General features: G+C 39.6%; 1 protein-coding gene across 2 annotated transcripts in view; it reads left to right on the forward strand.

Moving 5' to 3' along the window:
- grid2 (glutamate receptor, ionotropic, delta 2) overlaps positions 1–18,062 on the forward strand; it is an 874,963-nt gene that overhangs the window by 515,316 nt on the left and 341,585 nt on the right. For both annotated transcript variants that reach the window (XM_049485584.1, XM_049485583.1), the window contains exon 4: positions 13,373–13,578. In XM_049485584.1, coding sequence (XP_049341541.1) covers positions 13,373–13,578 — 206 coding nt within the window. The remainder of the gene's footprint in view (positions 1–13,372; positions 13,579–18,062) is intronic.

Below are 18,062 nucleotides of genomic sequence, written 5' to 3' on the forward strand. Positions count from 1 at the left end.
GGATAGCCCCTTGAGATGTGACATCTCATTTTCAAGGGGGTCCTATAGATACATACACAAAACAAACAAGCAAAAAAAGAAAAAAAAAAAAAAAAAAAAACATTTACACACTAAACATACATTGCACATACATATACAGCTCACTTTCCACCAGAACTCAACTTATCAAATTACATCACTCTATACTTATAATATTCCAATACAGATAACTGAAAACAATTAAGAAACAGAGTTGTTTTAAGATGAAAAAAAAAATATAACATTGCATATATAACAAATATAACATCAATCGGTACTTTTATTTTAATACCAATACAAACAACAGAAAAATATATATAAATAAATAAATTAAAAACATAAACACGTAGTTTTAAGATAAGAAAATAAACATTTCCTGAAGCAGTGAAGTGAAGTTAATTTTTTTAAAGAAAAAGGAAGATTATTCCAGTCAGAAGGAGAAATCAGGAGGAATATTAGTATAATAGTAATATTAGTATAATATTAGATTATAAGTATATAAAAGACATTTAAGAAATCAGGAGGAATATTAGTATAGTAATATTAGTGTAGTATTAGATTATAAGTATATAAAAGACATTCAAGAAATCAGGAGGAATATTAGTATATAAAGGGCACAAATGTTAGAGTATCAGTACTGCTGTGTTGCAGCGCAGTAAAGTATGCAGACGGCATATTTTCGAGGTTTCACATTCTGTTACATATTCATTTCACTGCGTTACGGGAATCGACGCCACCTGTTAGCACACAGGTGTTATCTCCCCGGGACATCCAACGTATTGCTTCTGTCTCCAAAAAAAAAAAAAAGGAGGAAGAAAAAGTAGGGGGAAAAAAATCCAAGTTGCCAAAACATGACGTCTCGTTATTTCATCATTACAGCGAGTTTGCACACACTGCATTCAAATTAAGCCAACATTTGCCTAACGAGCCAGCACCCATTTAATTATTGAAGTGATGTGTGAAAACTTTGCGGTGGCGGGCTCAGTAAACCCACGGTGGTGCTCGAGCGGAGTCACAGCTGGAGCGCCCTGTGTCGCGCCTGCACTACTGACAGCACAGCCGCTAATGATAATGGAGATCCTAAAGTTGATTGTAATTACATGTGTGTTTTCTGACTGATGTAGCCCCTCCACGTCTGAACCCACCCAGCCTGTGTGCTTTGTGTTCACGTTTTACACTTTAAACTGTATATGCAATCATTTAAGTAGAACCCACATGACAAGCCACATGGGGAAATGTATATACATATATAAATATATGTATATGTGCAAGAAAAAGTATGTAAACCCTTTGGGATTGCTTGGATTTCTGGTAATTTTGAAAATTAATTATTAAATTTGTTCTGATCTTCATCTACGTCACAACGATAGACAAACACAGTCTGCTTAAACTATGAATACCACACAAAAAATATATATATTTGCATGGATTTATTGAACACAACATGTTAACATTCACAGTGAGGGTGGAAAAAGTATGTGAAACTTTGGCAGCAAAAACCTCAGTTCGTCCAGATGCTCTTTTTCAAACTTCAAACGTGCATCAATGTTTTTTTTTTTTTGGACAGCAGTGGCTTCCTCCGTGGTGTCCTCCCATGAACTCATGAACTCCATTCTTGTTTAAAGTTTTCCTTACTGTAGATTTGTCAACGAAATGTTAGCATGTGCCAGAGATTTCTGTAAGTCTTTAGCTGACACTCTAGGATTCTTCCTCACCTCATTGATCATTCTGTGCTGTGCTCTTGCAGTCATCTTTACAGTACTTTACCACGCCGAGGGAGAGTAGCAACAGTTCTGAACTTTCTCTATTTGTAGACCGTCTGTCTTACCGTGGACAAATGAACATGAACAACAAGGCATTTAGAGATACTTTTGTAACCATGTAATTCCCGGGGGGAAATTCTTGATCAACTCTTTTTACATTGATTTCCATTAAAAGTTTCGAAGTTTTTTTTTCTCTCTCCTGTAAAGTTGCTGCTTTAGAGATACTTGTTTTTCATTTTACAGCAACAATATATAGTTTTATTTAATAACTTCTGTGTCGATCATAATACAGACTTTAATTAATTAACAGCTTATCTTCTTTAAAAAAAAATCAAGAAAGCGTGACCGAGGTAACATTTCTGTTATTGAGCCAATCTGAAGGCCATGTGTTGTTTAAAGGTCTATATAGCAATTGAAAGTTGGTGACCTCTCATTTTACGTTTGAAAAAGCTAGTTGCGTTCGTTTCCATTCACTTCCACTGTGTTATAATAGCACTGACAGTTGACTGTGGAATATTTAGTAGTGATGACCCATTCTTTCACTATTGTTTGTAGAAGCAGTCTGCTTGCCTTGGAGTTTGGTTTTGTATGCATGTGGCCTCTGGAAGTGATTGGAACTTGAGTTCAATTATTTGAATTTGGTTAAAGCCTTTTTGCCTGCAAAGAAAAATACAAATACATCCAGCTCAAGTCCAGCTTTTAGCTGCTAGCTGGTCTGTGATGGTCAAGGTGATTGAAAAAGATGGTCATCCAGGTGAAAACACATCATATGCTGGTAGACTAGCTGATTAACCAGCTCTTGACCAACAAATATCCCATTGTCTGCATTAGGTTTAGTGATATAAGGCTTGGATGGAGCTTCTCGCCAATGGGAAACCCATTCCATGAAGCGTTCTACGCTACTCTCTACTGTTATTGAGCCAATCTGAAGGCCATGTGTTGTTTAAAGGTCTATTTAGCAATTAAAAGTTGGTGACCTTTCATTTTACATTTGAAAGAGCCAGTTGTGTTTATACCCAGTCGCTTCCACTGTGTTATAATAGCACTGACAATTGACTGTGAAATATTTAGTAGTGATGACCCATTCTTTCACTATGGTTTGTAGAAGCAGTCTGCATGCCTAGGTGTTTGGTTTTGTATACATGTGGCCTCTGGAATTGATTGGAACTTGAGTTTAATGATTTGGATGGGTTAACAACTACTTTCAGCAATATATTGTATGTTGCATTATATTTTGGTCATACTAGATTAGCAAAACCTTCAAACTTAAGCACTTAAATATACTGTATCCTATGCTGGTCAAGATCTAATCTACGTAAACTAGCTTTTAACTAGTTGAACCAACTTTAAGTACCAGATATGGCTCTGGAAAAAGAAAAAAAGACCACTTTTCTGAATCAGTTTCTCTGATTTTGCTGCTTAAATGTATATGTTTGAGTAAAATGAACTTTCTTGTTTTATTATGTAAACTATGAACAACATTTCTCCCAATTTAATTTAAAGCATTTATCTGCAGAAAATAAGAAATGGCTGAAATAAAAAAAGGAGATGCAGAGCTTTCAGACATCAAATAATGCAAAGACAACAAGTTTCATATTCATAAAGTTTTAAGAGTTCAGAAATCAATATTTGGTGGAATAACCCTGCTTTTTAATCACAGTTTTCATGCATCTAGGCATGTTCTCCTCCACCAGTCTTACACACTGCTTTTGGATAACTTTATGCCACTCCTGGTGCAAAAATTCAAGCAGTTCAGTTTGGTTTGATGGCGTGTGATCATCCATCTTCCTCTTGATTATATTCCAGAGGTTTTTAGTTTGGTAAAATTAAAGAAACTCATCATTTTTAAGTGGTCTCTTGTTTTTTTTTTTATGATAGTAAGCTTCTGCTGGTACACACAAGGCATTAAATACTATGTAAAAGGTATACTGTGCACATTTCCTAAAAAAAATATAACACTATAACCCCAATTAACATTCAACCCTCAAACATTACTGGTTTACCTGAACTGGTAGTGTTCAGTCTTTGCATCATTCACAGCCCGCAGCCGTTAAAACAGAATGTTCGATTCCAGCCTCTCCAGCCATAACCTGATAACACACCTGATCCAGGTAATGAAGGCCTTCCAGCTGTGTTGGATCTGAACTCTCTGGGGTGGTGGATCTCAGGACTCGGGGCTGGCATTTACAGTATTAATCTCTTGCTGGCTCTGTTGCTTCCACTCTTTCTATCCAGTTATTCTTGTTTTTTTCTGTTATTTGTTGTGTTACTCAACCTTCTTTTGAGTCTTGGTTTCTCTGATGGTTTCTTCTTTTAGATTTGAAGTAGTTTTTTGTGTTATTGTCAAATTTGGTTTACTCAAAGGTGGCTTGGATCTGTAGCTATGTTGGATATCTTAATATCGATGTCAAAAAGTATCAGTTAAGTTCCTTATTAAAGATAAGCATGTAAAAGCTAGGTTAAAGAATCAATTGGCAATGAAGTTGTTTATTTGTCTAAAGTTCTGCAATTATGATAGGGAAATCACTGGTTCGAATCCCGGTCATGTAGCTTGCCATCAGCTGCCGGAGCCCTGTGAGAGCACAAATGGCTTTGCTCTGTCTCTCTAGGTGGGTAGATGCTGGTCTTTCTCCTTATTTCTCCTAGGGTGATGTCGATCAGCACAAGGCATCTGTGAGCTGATGTATCGGAACAGAGTCACTGCGCTTTCCTCCAAATGCGCTGAGATGCTAATCGCCAATGTTGCATCAGCAGCAGTTTGAAAAGCGGCGGTGGCTGACTTCACATGTATCGGAGGAGGCATGTGCTAGAAAAATGAAATGAAAGAAATGGCATTGAGTTTGGCATTATTAAGATGTTATCACTTGTCTTTATGATGTGTTTCATATCTCGTTAACATATGAATACATATCGTTGCTGTCCAATAAAAATGAAAATGACAAGAATCTCCAAAAAAGCATCTTTACAGGATAGAAAAAACCTTCTAAACTTTCAATAGAAGTCAACTTTCAATGTAAGAAGAGTTTATTTCAGGTCATTTTTATATACTTCTATTGGTCTGTTCATTAAGAAATTTTGGCACAGTGTACGGAACAGTTTGTCTGTTCAAATTATGCAGTAAACATCAAAAAAATACTTCATGCTCTTTCTCAAGCCTGATTGGGCAACATTTAGAGTGTCTGCTTTTACTGTATGCTGGTGATGCAACTGAAATTTGCTACTTGGGTATTATCCCAGCTTTACTGATGTGTTTATCTTGAAAACTCTTATTATATCAATGATAAAAATACAATTTATCACATAGTCCTTGTAAAAAACGCTTGACGTACATTAAATTGAATTGAATTGAATTGAATTAATCTACATTGTCCTGCAGGACGAGTCGTTATTCACATAGGCAGGGTCAAATCCGTGATTGTACATGTGAGCGCCTGCATTCTGCCGTCTGCTTGGTGGCCACTGAGGAAGTCCCGGCCTCAGATTTCGCTTTAAATTTGATTCAGCGCACAGATGGAGGCACTGGTAACTTGGCCCCGCCTCCGGCAAGCTGCGACACTCAGACTTGTCCTCATCTTTCCTTTTTCAGCAGCCATGAACCAGCGGCAGGCCCTCTGTGGAGCTTCCAGGGGGGGCATTGACCTTGCTAATGAACCCAACAGAGGAAAGACTCGCATTCTGTTATGAGGTTTTTTTTTTTTTTATATATAGATGAGTCTTGCTTGTGCTTGCTTATGTAACGACCCCTGCTAAGACAAGCTGTTGCATCAGTTTCAAAGAGCCCTACCCTATTGCACACACTGTGCAAGATGTGACACGGTGCTCTTCACTATCTTACACCTCGTCAACAGTCTATTTTCACGTCTTGCGCCCATGTTGTCAAAAAAAGAGAGTCTGAATTAAGGAAATGAGGTGTGTTCAGATAAATTTCTGGTGTTTTGCTATCTCGGTGGCAGAAAACACAGGTGCTCCACTTACTGATTAAAACCAGGACAACAGTCAGAGTCAATTCCCATAGGTGCGCAAACCCTACTTTAATTTTAGCAATAAACAAAATAAAGAATAAAATAACATTTCTGTTCCCTTAAAAGAGCTGCTGGTATCTTCACAGCAGGAACGCAAAGCTCAGTATCCTCTGCTGAGATGCACGAAAGCGCAGCCCTGTTAAGATACGAACGCGCCAAAGTCATAGCATAGCCGACTCTTAAAGGGAATGACGAGCAAATATTGATTGATTTATTTTATGTTACAGCCAAAACACACCCATGATTAATTAAGAGAATTAGTACAGATATTGCTCATAACAAGCTAAGCAAGGCATATTTTTGTGCCCTCTTGATACCAAAGACACACCGACATGTGCTAAATCCAGCTGTGTGATACATAATTGACCCTATAGATCACTAAAATAGGGCCCTAAATGCTTTCAATTAAATTTAAAGTGTTTTAATAATTTTGTTATCAAAACACGCAAACAGTTGTTGGGAATGTTTTATTCACGTCGGTTATGTATCTCTTGGTGGGTCCATTTTTGCTGATGGCATCCAGGTGGCCAAATGTCTCGCTTACCTTCAGTCCCGAATCACAAATTGTAAAGTTAAAGTTATCCAAAAGCAGTGTGTAAGACTGGTGGAGGAGAACATCCCAAGAAAATGCATGCAGAGTGTGATTAAAAACCAGGATTATTCTGCCAAATATTGATTTCTGAACACTTAAAACTTTATGGATATGTTTTCTTTGCATTATTTGATATCTCTAAAAGCTTTGCTTTTTTTGTTATTTCAGCCTTTTTTCATTTTCTGCAAATAAATGCTCTGAATTACAATATTGTTTAGTTTGAAAATTGGGAGAAATGTTGTCCATAGTTTATAGAATAATACGACAATGTTCATTTTGCTTAAATATATACATATACATAGCAAAATCAGAAAAAAACTGATTCAGAAACTCAAGTGGTATCTTATTTTCTTTTCCAGAGCTGTATATTATATTGCCTTTTTCTCAGCATATAAGCAGTTCTACAGTATTTAAGAGTTTTCTTGATCTTTCAAACACATTTTTGACTTTTTAAAAGTTTAGAAATCCAGTCCAAGATCTTTAAATGTGTGCAAAACACTGGACCAACTCTTCCAGTTGAAACACTATGGTCACTCTGTAGCGTCTGTCTAAAGCGGTGTGCCATTATGTTATGGGCATGGGCCAGTGTTTAGCTTGTGTTTAGAAATTACTGGCACTGAAATTTGCTTTGCTTGCCCGGGTTTTGTGGCACAGAGTCAGAAACTGCCATACATGCAAGTGAGACATTCTGTAATCCCTTACTTATGATTTTCTCCACAGCAACATAATTTAATTACGTTTTTTTAAGCATTTCTGATGTTCTACTTTACTTAAATGGATTGTAAGTTAGTATTACACATATAGCATGCTGCATATAGGATTTAAGACTTAAGCTCAGCTTATTGCAGGAGGAGATATAGTAGTTTGTAGTTTGTATCTTGTGTTTTGCTCTTGTGAGCTTGCTACTTAACTTGAGGCAACAGATGTTCTCATTCTGTTGTACAATGTTTTGGAGCTGCAGGACATGGTGGTCTGTCATGTGTAAGGAATATTTGAAGAGTTTAAATTGCTAGCACTTTTTTCTTACCTTGGTTTTCTTACCTTGGTGATTTTTTCCTTCTTTTTAGACCTTTATTCAAACGATGTCTCTCAAAACTCTAAGAGAAGCAAGTAATTAACCCCAATAGAAATCTTTCAGAACACAGTAAGTCTTTAAGTTTATGTCGCACTGTGCTGTAAGCATTTTAATCAGACCCAGAGGAAGTAAATATACAAGAGAAAAGTATCTCCAGAGTTTAGAGGAATAATAAATGACCATGTATTAGTGCTTGAAGCTTCATAAATATGATATTTGTATAAAATTGTCAGGCCAGACCAAGAACAGACACATACGGATACCAAATCCACAGTTTATTTACAAAAGAACTAGGCTTACAGGAGTAGTAAGGGACAGGCAGGGTCACAGGTAACAGTAAGGCAGCAAATATAAAAAACAACATACCAGAGCATAGTCAGGCAAAAACAGGGTCATACACGGAAAATTCAGCATAAAAGGGGCAAATGCAAAAAGTCAAAAATACAGAGTGCAAGGCCAAAATTGGTAATATAAAAGCCAAAACAAGTCAGTAACAAAAAAACAAACAAACTAAGGGATGCTGTTGTAGAAGAGCTAGATAACTAGAATCAATACTCGGCAGGGAACAGAGCAAACTAAGGGGTATTTATAATTATTACATTACATTACATTACATTTGGCAGACGCTTTTGTCCAAAGCGACTTACAATAGTCAAGTACAATGTAAAATAAGTTTAAAGGAAAAACATCTTTGGATAGGGCTTAAAGGAGGTCAAAGGGGAATAATAGGATAGAGGAGTGAAGGAGAGGAAGAAGGAAATGAGGTTAGAAGTAGTTAGTGTGTTAGAGGTGTTAAGAGAGTAAGTGCTCTTTGAAGAGCTCTGTCTTCAGGAGTTTCTTAAAGATAGCGAGAGATTCTCCTGATCTGGTAGTGGAAGGTAGTTTGTTCCACCATTGGGGAACTCTGTATGAGAACAGTCTGGATTGCTTTGTGTGAGTGTTTGGCAAAGCGAGGCGACGTTCACTGGAGGAGCGCAGCGGCCGGGAGGTAGCGTAAGCCTTCAGGAGCGAGTGCAGGTAGGAAGGAGCCTGTTCTGACATCACCTTGTAGGCGATTGTAAGAGTTTTGAATTTGATGCGAGCATCAACTGGTAGCCAATGGAGCAGCGGGGTGACATGTGCCCGTTTTGGCTGGTTGAAGACCAGACGTGCTGCTGCATTCTGGATCATTTGGAGTGGTTTTACTACACAGGCCGGGAGGCCAGTTAGCAGGGCATTGCAGTAGTCGAGGCGTGAGATGACGACCGCTTGCACCAGGAGTTGGGTGGCCTGTTGCGTCAGGAACGGTCTAATTTTTCGGATGTTATAGAGCGCAAAGCGGCAGGACCGAGCAACTGAGGCCACATGGTGCGTGAAGGAGAGTTGGTCATCAACCATAACACCCAGGTTCCTAGCAACCTTTGTCGGTGAGAGAGAGAGAGAGTCGATACTTATAGAGAAGTTGTGTTGAAAAGATGGTTTTGCTGGTATAACCAGAAGTTCAGTCTTTGAGAGATTTAATTGAAGGTGATGCTCCCTCATCCATGAGGATATGTCAGAGAGACACTGCGAAATCCGTGCAGAGATTGAGTGATCTTCAGGTGAGAACGACAGGTATAGCTGGGTGTCATCAGCAAAGCAATGGTAGGAAAATCCGTGTGAGCGGATAACCTGACCAAGAGAGGTGGTGTATATGGAGAAGAGAAGGGGTCCCAGTACCGAACCTTGGGGAACGCCAGTGGATAAGGAGTGGGCTGAGGACAGCTGTCCTTGCCACGACACCTTGAACGAGCGCACAGTGAGGTATGATCTGAACCATGACAGCACATTATCTGCGATCCCCATGTTTGAGAGTATAGTTAGGAGGAAGTCATGGTTGACTGTGTCAAATGCGGCCGAGAGGTCCAGCAGAATGAGCACTGAGGACTGACCTGCAGCTCTGGCAGTTTTCAACGCTTCAGTCACAGACAACAGAGCCGTCTCGGTAGAATGTCCTTTTTTGAACCCAGATTGGTTCTGGTCCAGAAGGTCATTCTGGGAGAGGAAGCCAGAGACCTGATTTAAAACTGCTCTTTCTAGTGTTTTAGAGAGAAAGGGTAGCAGTGAGACCGGTCTGTAGTTGTCAACCTGGGCGGATTTGAGAGAAGGTTGAGACAGGTCAGGTGCAAACAATCAGTAACTGGGGGAGCGCGAACGCTGTAGCGTCATATGATCAGCAGAGACAGGGAAGTCCGTTCTGAGTGCATGCTGGGAATTGGAGTCTTTGAGTAGTTCAAACTCAAGAGCAGGCAGACAGTAATGCTTTAAAGTGTAACAACACCCATTTTTATAACTCCAACTCTGGTTCAATCTTGAAAAATCCCCCCAAAAGAACTACAAGTGACACTGGATTATTTCAGATGAAAAGAAAATAGGTGCTACAAAACTAAAATAAATAAATAAATAAAACAATGTTAGTTCAATAGACGAAAGAATTGAATATATTATAAATGTCTATATTCCTGCAGACATCATACCTGAAACCAAAAGTAGATACAAAGAACCCATTTTAACCCAATTAAACCAATTTAAACAAACACAATAGAGTTTTCACCCATACTTATTTGGTGTTATTCCACATTTATTAGTAGATGCTCTGTATTTCCTCATTTAATAAATATTTATTATTAATATTTAATAAATGTTAATTGTTAACAACTACTCAACTAAGTAGAGAGAAAAAAAGATACTTTCAGAAATGAAGGTTAGTCAAATTGAAAGAACGTATCCTCAAGTGCAGTTGCAAAAACCATCAACAATGATATGATGAAACTGGCTCTCATCAGGACTGACAGGATAGGTTCATCACCTTTTCCAACAGTCTTGAAGGAAGGAGTTTCCAGAGGTGTTTATTAGCACTTGTTGGCTCTTTACCTTCTTCACTCTGTGCTCCAGCTCACTCCAAACCATCTGGATGGGGTTCAGGTCCGGTGACTGTGGAGGCCAGGTCATTTTTTTTGTTAAGTACATAAAACTCCACATGTGTTCATTCATAGTTTTTTGATGCCTTCAGTGAGAATCTACAATGTAAATAGTCATAAAAATATTTTAAAAACGCAGTGAAAAAGAGAGGGTGTGTCCAAACTTTTTGGCCTGTACTGTAGATCATTGGATAATAAGAGGTAAATCCAACTGAAGGTTGATTGATGTTGACTCAGCAGGAACAGACCCTCAGCAGTGCCCTATATACTGTAGTATATAGTACCCTATACTCACAAAATCACCTCCATTTTTATCTCTATAATTGGCTACATATGTTTACATTCCTGCACACCTTCCTCTTTCGAATATAATCTTGTTTCAAATAGAAGCGCTGCTCAAAATCACCGCTTAGGGCTTCTCCGGAGGTGCTTCTGAAAGGTTTTCATCAGTCTCCATGTCTGAAACGTTCATTTCCCATCTCTATTCACCTCCTTCAGCCCACCCACCCTCCCCCCCAACTCCTCCGCACCGCTCCCATCTTTCAGTCGGCTTTGATCCCGCACTCTGCCCGGTCTCCCTGCCTCCTCCCGCCTCCCCCCGCCTCCCCCCGCGCCGTGCTGGAATTGGTTTGATGTAGGACGGAGCTGCCTGCGCAGAAGGATGAGCATGCAGCCAGCCTCGCTCTGACTCCAGGAGATTCATGTTTTATTTACCTCAGCTCTGAGACAGCACTCCAGCCCTGCCACCGCGGTGACAAATGTACCACGCTTTCTCCCTCCGACTCCCTCCCTCCCTCGCTCGCTATCTCTCCCGTGAGCCGTTAGCACAAATGCTAATATTCTCTTATACGCCGCAGTCTTCACGCTCGGGCTCCTGTAGGAAGCGGAATGGCTGGGAGAAGGTATTGATGTCTCTGTGTCTGCCTGCTGACTGGAGACTATGATGATATAACTACCTGCAGCAGAGGCAGGGCAGTTACACTCGCGGTGCGGAGAGAGGACAGTCGTCGTCATCGTTAGGCCCACTGCGCGATTTTACACCCGTGACTAATGGATGGCCCTGGCTGTGATCATTTTATAGTACACTTAAACAATTAGCCTACGATGCATCACTGACTTGCTAACAGTGAGACTGTTGGAATATATACTGTGCTTGGTAGTTTTACCTCGGTTGGACGTCAGAGCTTGGGATTAGTGAGAATTAACTCCCAAGTTGACGGTGGACCTGTCAAACATCCTGATAACTACAGGTGCATCTTAAAAACTAGAAAAGCATTGAAAATGACTTTAATTTAGAAAATTCAGTTCAAAATGTGAAACTCATATATTATATAGATGTATTACACACAGAGTGATCTATCTTTCTATTTATTATTTGATTGTTGATGATTATGGTTTAGAGCCAATGAAAACCCAAAAATCAGTGTCTCAGAAAATTTGAATATTATATATAACAAATTGGCAGTGTGCTGCTGGAAAATGAAATCCATCTCCATAAAAGTCGTCTTTCAGCTGAGGGAAGCATGAAGTGCTGTAAAAAAATAAAAATAAAAATTCGGGGGAAACACTGCAACACTGACTTTAGACTTGATATAACACAGAGGATCAACACCAGCAGATGACATCACTCTCCAATATGTTAAACCATCAATGACCATCAGTAAATTTTGCATTTCACTTGGAAATGAAGGGAGCAGAATCTGGAGGAAGAAGATTGAAGAGACACACAGTCCAAACTGCTTGAGGTCCAGTGTGAAGTTTCTACAGTCAGTGATGGTTTGGAGAGACATGTCATCTGCTGGTGTTGATCCACTGTGTTCTAATCAAGTGTATTACACACACTCAGAAGTAGTGTGTGTAATGCATGTGTAACACATGTGTAACGCAATATACCAGAAATCTCTGCATGGACTTGTTAGAGAGGTTCCTACTGGACTCCTTCGATAATCCATCCCATAATGCTCATACAGCTCACATAGATTTTGCAGTAGGGTATTTTCAGTCAGGGGTAGGTCTGGAGATGCTGTTGGCCATGGTATAGCATCTGTGTTTTCAAGGCAATTTTTGGAAATTTCTCAAGCCACTATCTTATTACATCGTTTTGATGTAATAAGATTGAGACATTGGTTGTTTGTATTGCGTCAAAATATTATGATCACGAATTTATTTAAATTTATTTTGTTTCTTTTGTTTTTATACTTATTCATATAATTCATTTCTGAGTTTCATGCTGGAATGCCTGAAGAATAGTAAAGAAGAGGCAGGGTCAAAAACTAAATGGCGACATAAAGAGGTCATATGCGTAAAATCCAAAACAGGGAAAAAGGGCAAGGCTAGAGAATGGTCAAAATACAAAAAAGGGTGGCAACGAGAAAGAATATAAACAATAAGGGGCGAGGCAAAAAGGATAACCAGAGAAGCGAAAAGGGTCTGTAAAAAATGGACAAAGGAAGCGCGAGGTAGAAGAGCTATGTAAACCGAGCAAAGTGTGAGGGAAAACAGGGGCTATATATACTCCAGATTACAGGTGTGAGCAATGAATAGAAGCATGGTGAGCCAGAACACTGATACCTCATGTAATTCAGCATGTTCAGAGGGCTGAGCGCAGGTGCATACTGGGAAATGGAGTCTTTCTTATAGAACTAAAGTCCGCAGCAGGCAGACACATGAAGAATTCTTCATAGGACATTCCTTATAAGGATCCAACCTATCTAGAATGCAGCCTAGACTTTGGACTGCAGCAAATGTCTCAAATTTTTACGTAATAAATTCACAAATAGGGTAAAGAAAAGGTAAAAAAAAATCACTCCATCCACAAAAACACCTTTTTAGATACGTCTTTGACTGTAGATGTTGTTTCATGGATTTGTCCTTATTAAAAATATTGTTTTTATAAATCAGATGGTAAATGGTCCACACTGGAATTAAATGTAACTGTAGTATTGTTGTCTCTGACTCTGCAGATATCCGGGGGATTCAGGACTTCCTGGACAAGTCCTCACAGCAGGGCATGGACGTGTCCCTGCAGAAGGTGGAGTCCAACATTAACATGATGATCACCGGGATGTTCCGCACCATGAGGGTGGAGGAGCTGCACCGCTACAGGGACACCCTGCGCAGAGCTGTTCTCTTCATGAGCCCCGCCAGCGCCAAGGCCTTCATTACAGAGGTACGATGGGTGGAATCCATGTTCTGTAGGGTGTTGCAAGTATACTGTGATTGGTTAACATCTACCAAAAGTGCACCAATAAGGGATAAGCAGTGAACAGGCAACAGGGCCAATGGTGCCTAAAGCGCAATGATGAGTGTTGAAGGTTCAAACAGAAACATTGAGATATAATGTGTCTAGTATAGAAATGGTAGATTTGTTAGGTTATGTATCAATACCAGTTGATATTTTTAGTCCAAATTTGTGATCAGATCTTGTCAGATTCGATTAAATCAATTAAAACCAGTGATGACGGTCTAACAATCAAGTATCACAAAAACATAACGTGAAATTTGAAGAAACATTTGGTTTCCCAGTGGCACACTTATATACGTAAAGTCCCACAGGTGGAGCGAAGTTTCCAGTAAAGTGAGTTTTGGCAAAACTGTAAAAAAAAAAAAAAAAAAAAAAAAAAAAAAAAAAACTGTTAAGGTGGCAGTAACTTAAATGCAGTAAGTGGAGTTGTGCGGTTGTGAGCAGTGAAAGCTGCACATATGGTGTGAAGTGTGAGCAGCAGAGATGGCGCTTGTTCTTAGCTGTAGTAATTATCTGCCTGATATATCAGGTTAAACTGCACCTGAACAGCTGTTTATCTCAAATAAAAGGAGTATATTTAATAGGTGGGTCGGATTGAGACCAATCTGACCAATTGTGGTGAAAACAAGTCTTGGTTTGGACCAAGACCACCTCCTCTCGCAGGTCTCGGTGCAGTTGTTTAAGTTCCGACCAGAATGCGATTACTGGTTTTTCACCTGCCCAAACAAACCACACCAAATGATTTTTAGAGTATAACAGAGCTAACAAACACTACTAACGACACTCTGAGCTCTGCAGTGCAGATGGAAGTTTTCTGCATAGAAATTAATCCACGACTGAGCTCTGTTGGTATTGGCTGATCATGCTGAAAGACGACTGGCGATTGGTACTGGCCCGTCTTTAGTTTGGAAGCTTGTATATAACTAAATTTATGAAAATAAACTAAGAAGATTGCAGGTACAACACATTCATCCAGACTTTGTCACTTTTGGAAATCCTCAAATATAATATTTTTTAAAGCTTCTGAAGTGTATTTCTGATCATTTAAGATGCTGGTAAGAAACTTAATGTTAAAAAGAAGTAGACATATTTATTTTTTTAATCTGATTTAAAATCTAATAACTTCACTATATTCTAGGAAATTTATTGTGAAGTGGTATATTCATTCTGTTCTGCATATTAGGGGTGGGCAATATAATATCGTATACAATATATTGTGACACAGAAATATCGTGGTATTAAAAATCCATATTGTGATAATAGAGATGTTCTGTCTTAAAAGTAGTCTATTATTTACTGTGAAGCTTTAGGTGTATTTATTGTATAATTGTTTTGGTTTGCAGTTTATATGCATGCACTAAATATTCTGCAATATTTTTTGCTGCATTATATTATTTTATGATATATTATTTATTTTACTACATTATGATTATGCTGTTATACTCTTATACTATATTCCTAAAATTAATTAATTATTTTTCTGTTTTCCTATATCGCCAAGTATATTGTTATCACAAAAATACCCTGAAATATCGTGATATTATTTTAGAGCTATATCTCCCACCCCTACTGCATACGATAGGAAATGATAAATGCAATCACTACTGTCATTAATATGACAAGTGATTTCACACTTATACTTTTGAACCTTAGTGTACAAATGTATCCACATAGTTGGTACATGTTTAAAGCACTATTAATATACACCACTGTGTTTGTTACATTAGCTCCCATAGATCAGGGGTGTCCAAACTACGGCCCGCGGGCCATTTGCGGCCCGTTTCCTTTTTTGGAGCGGCCCGCAAGGTATTTTAGAAATAGAATGAAAGTTGTCCCGCTGTTAAGCAGGTTTTTATAATGTGAGATTTAAAGTTTGAACACTAGGTGTCAGAAACGGGCCAAAGAGTCTAAAAGCGGAGAGGGTGCGCATTTCTAGCTCAGAAAATCGGGCCAAAGAGTCTAAAAGCGGAGACAGTGCGCATTTCTAGCGCAGAAATCGGGCCAAAGAGTCTAAAAGTTGCCGGAATTAAGGAGTTTAATATTAAGAGACATCATGAAATGAAACATCAATTTGAAAAATCTTAGTTTACACAACACTGTCAAAGATAAAGATAGTAAGTCAAGTAAAATAATGTGTAAATTAAATAATCAGAAAAAAGTATTATTTAAAGTGGTATATTTTATTATTTGTTTTATTATAGAGTCTTTGGCCTGTGACTTCAAATATATTTCTCTTTCTGGCCCCCAACAAAAAAAGATTGGACACCCCTGCCATAGACCTTTCTTTCAGGGTCCCAAACTTTCTACACACTTCATACACTACAGCATTAGTAGGTTCAGGAAGAAGACAAAGAAGTTGCAGGTGCCATGTTCTTTTTAAATTTTTTCTATTATGAATGCCTGCAACTCATTTATGTATCGGAGACATTATTGGATAGCACAATATATTTCTCTCTGCCGCTTTGTGAGTTTTGCAAATGGAAGCTCGTTGTTCAGCGGAATGAGCAAGTCAGTCATTTTAATTGAAACATGTCTGGCCTGTGTTCTGATTGCCAATATGTGTAAAGAAGCCAGTTAATGGTTTGCTTGGCTGTGATAACTCTCGCCGGGAATTAAACCGTGAAGCATTGCTTAATCTCACATGCTATTCTCATTCTCCTTTAATTAAAAATCTCCTGTGAAAAGCAATCAAAATCCAATTCTGCTGCCGAGCCGAATGAGAGGCGACCGTCAATGGCGGACGGGGCTCCCGCGGGCTGCGGTAATGACTCCGTAACCCGAGGTCTCTCCGTGATGAAAGAAGGGTTGACTGGAGAAAGCCTTTTTCCTTTTTCCCGGCGCTTTGAGCTTTTTTTCTTCTTTTTATTTGGGGAAAAAGGTTAAACCGAGGCTTTGTTGTTTTTCTTAATTGCCCCAGTGCTTAATTACAGCGGCAGTGTGTTTTGCGCAGTCGCGCTTTGGTGAAGCCCTTATGGCGCGGAGCTCCTCGTCCTTACACCGAGAGCGTTTATGGGGAGAGAGAGAGTGAAAGCGTGTTGCACTGTTGGTAAACACAGCATAATGCGCTAAACATGTGATGAATGCGCGAGCGACATTGGCGGCCTCGTTGTTGCCCCTTGACTGCGCTCTGTGGGTACAGTCTGGGTTGCACAGTCGCAGCGGGGAGGGCTATTAAACATCTGCTAACTCCACAAGCTAGCACCCGTTCGTTCCTCCGTCTGCCGTCGCCGTTTCGGTCTGAGTGGGAATATTCGCATAAAACTCCCTCCATGCGCTATTCTATTCTGGCTTATTTAAACCCCGTCTCCTCGCAGAGGCAGGTTTTATAGGTAATGAGGGAAAATCTCTGCCGTCAGGAGCTGCTGGAACTTTTCCGCAGCTGCCCAGGAAGAGCTCTGAGCATGCTGATATGGGCCGTGCTAAATGGGTATAATGTGTGTTTGCCCATACCGCACTGTTGGTTGAGTTGAGGCATTACTGCTCATTACTGCTCTTCAAAGGCTGCTGTTGTTTTAGCGTGTTTAGTCAAAGCTGCTGTGGCTGTCACACAGATTATTCTAATTGGGGTCTGGCTTGTGGAAGTGTTTTCAGGCTGTTTTCAGGCAGCTTTAGCCTCACCTTTACACACTGTCGGTGCTTCTGCATGCAGTAGTGGTCAGTGTCCGTGAATTAAAGTAGGAAATAAATCTGGATAATGGAGAGTAATTACGATAATCAATAGAGTAGATAAAATAAAATTGTATGGAACGAGAATCATACAATTGCTTTTCCTGAAATAAATGCAGGTTGTGCAGCTAAATTGGCTTCCACCATTTGATACAGTGTTTGCTATGGTGTTGCTAAGTGGTTGCTGGGTGGTTGCTATGGTATCTGTGGTGATTACTCTGGTGTTACTAGGTGGTTGCTAAGGTGTTGCTGTGGTATCTGTGGTGGTTGCTAAGGTGTTGGTAAGTGGTTGCTAAGGCATTGATATGGTATCCATGATGGTTGCTAGGCTGTTGCTAGGCAGTTGCTAAGTGGTTGCTATGGTGTTGCTAAGTGGTTGCTAGGTGGTTACTATGATATTTCAGTGGTGCCCATGGTGATTGCTAAGTGGTTGCTAGGTGGTTGCTAAGGTGTTGATATGGTATCGATAGTGGTTGCTATGGTGTTGCTAGTTGGTTGCTAAGGTGTTGCTGTGGTATATGTGGTGGTTGCTATAGTGTTGCTAAGTGGTTGCTAGGGCGTTTCTAAGATGTCACTAGGTGGTCGCTAAGGTGCTGCTATGGCATCCATGGTGGTTACTATGGTGTTGCTAAGCAGTTGCTATGTGGTTTCTAAGGAGTTTGTAGGTGGTTGCTAATGTGTTGCTATGGTGTTTGTGGCAGTTGCTAGGTGGTTTCTAAGGAGTTTGTAGGTGGTTGCTAAGG

The sequence above is a fragment of the Astyanax mexicanus genome, chromosome 12 (assembly GCF_023375975.1).
Source record: "Astyanax mexicanus isolate ESR-SI-001 chromosome 12, AstMex3_surface, whole genome shotgun sequence".
NCBI lineage: Eukaryota > Metazoa > Chordata > Actinopteri > Characiformes > Acestrorhamphidae > Astyanax > Astyanax mexicanus.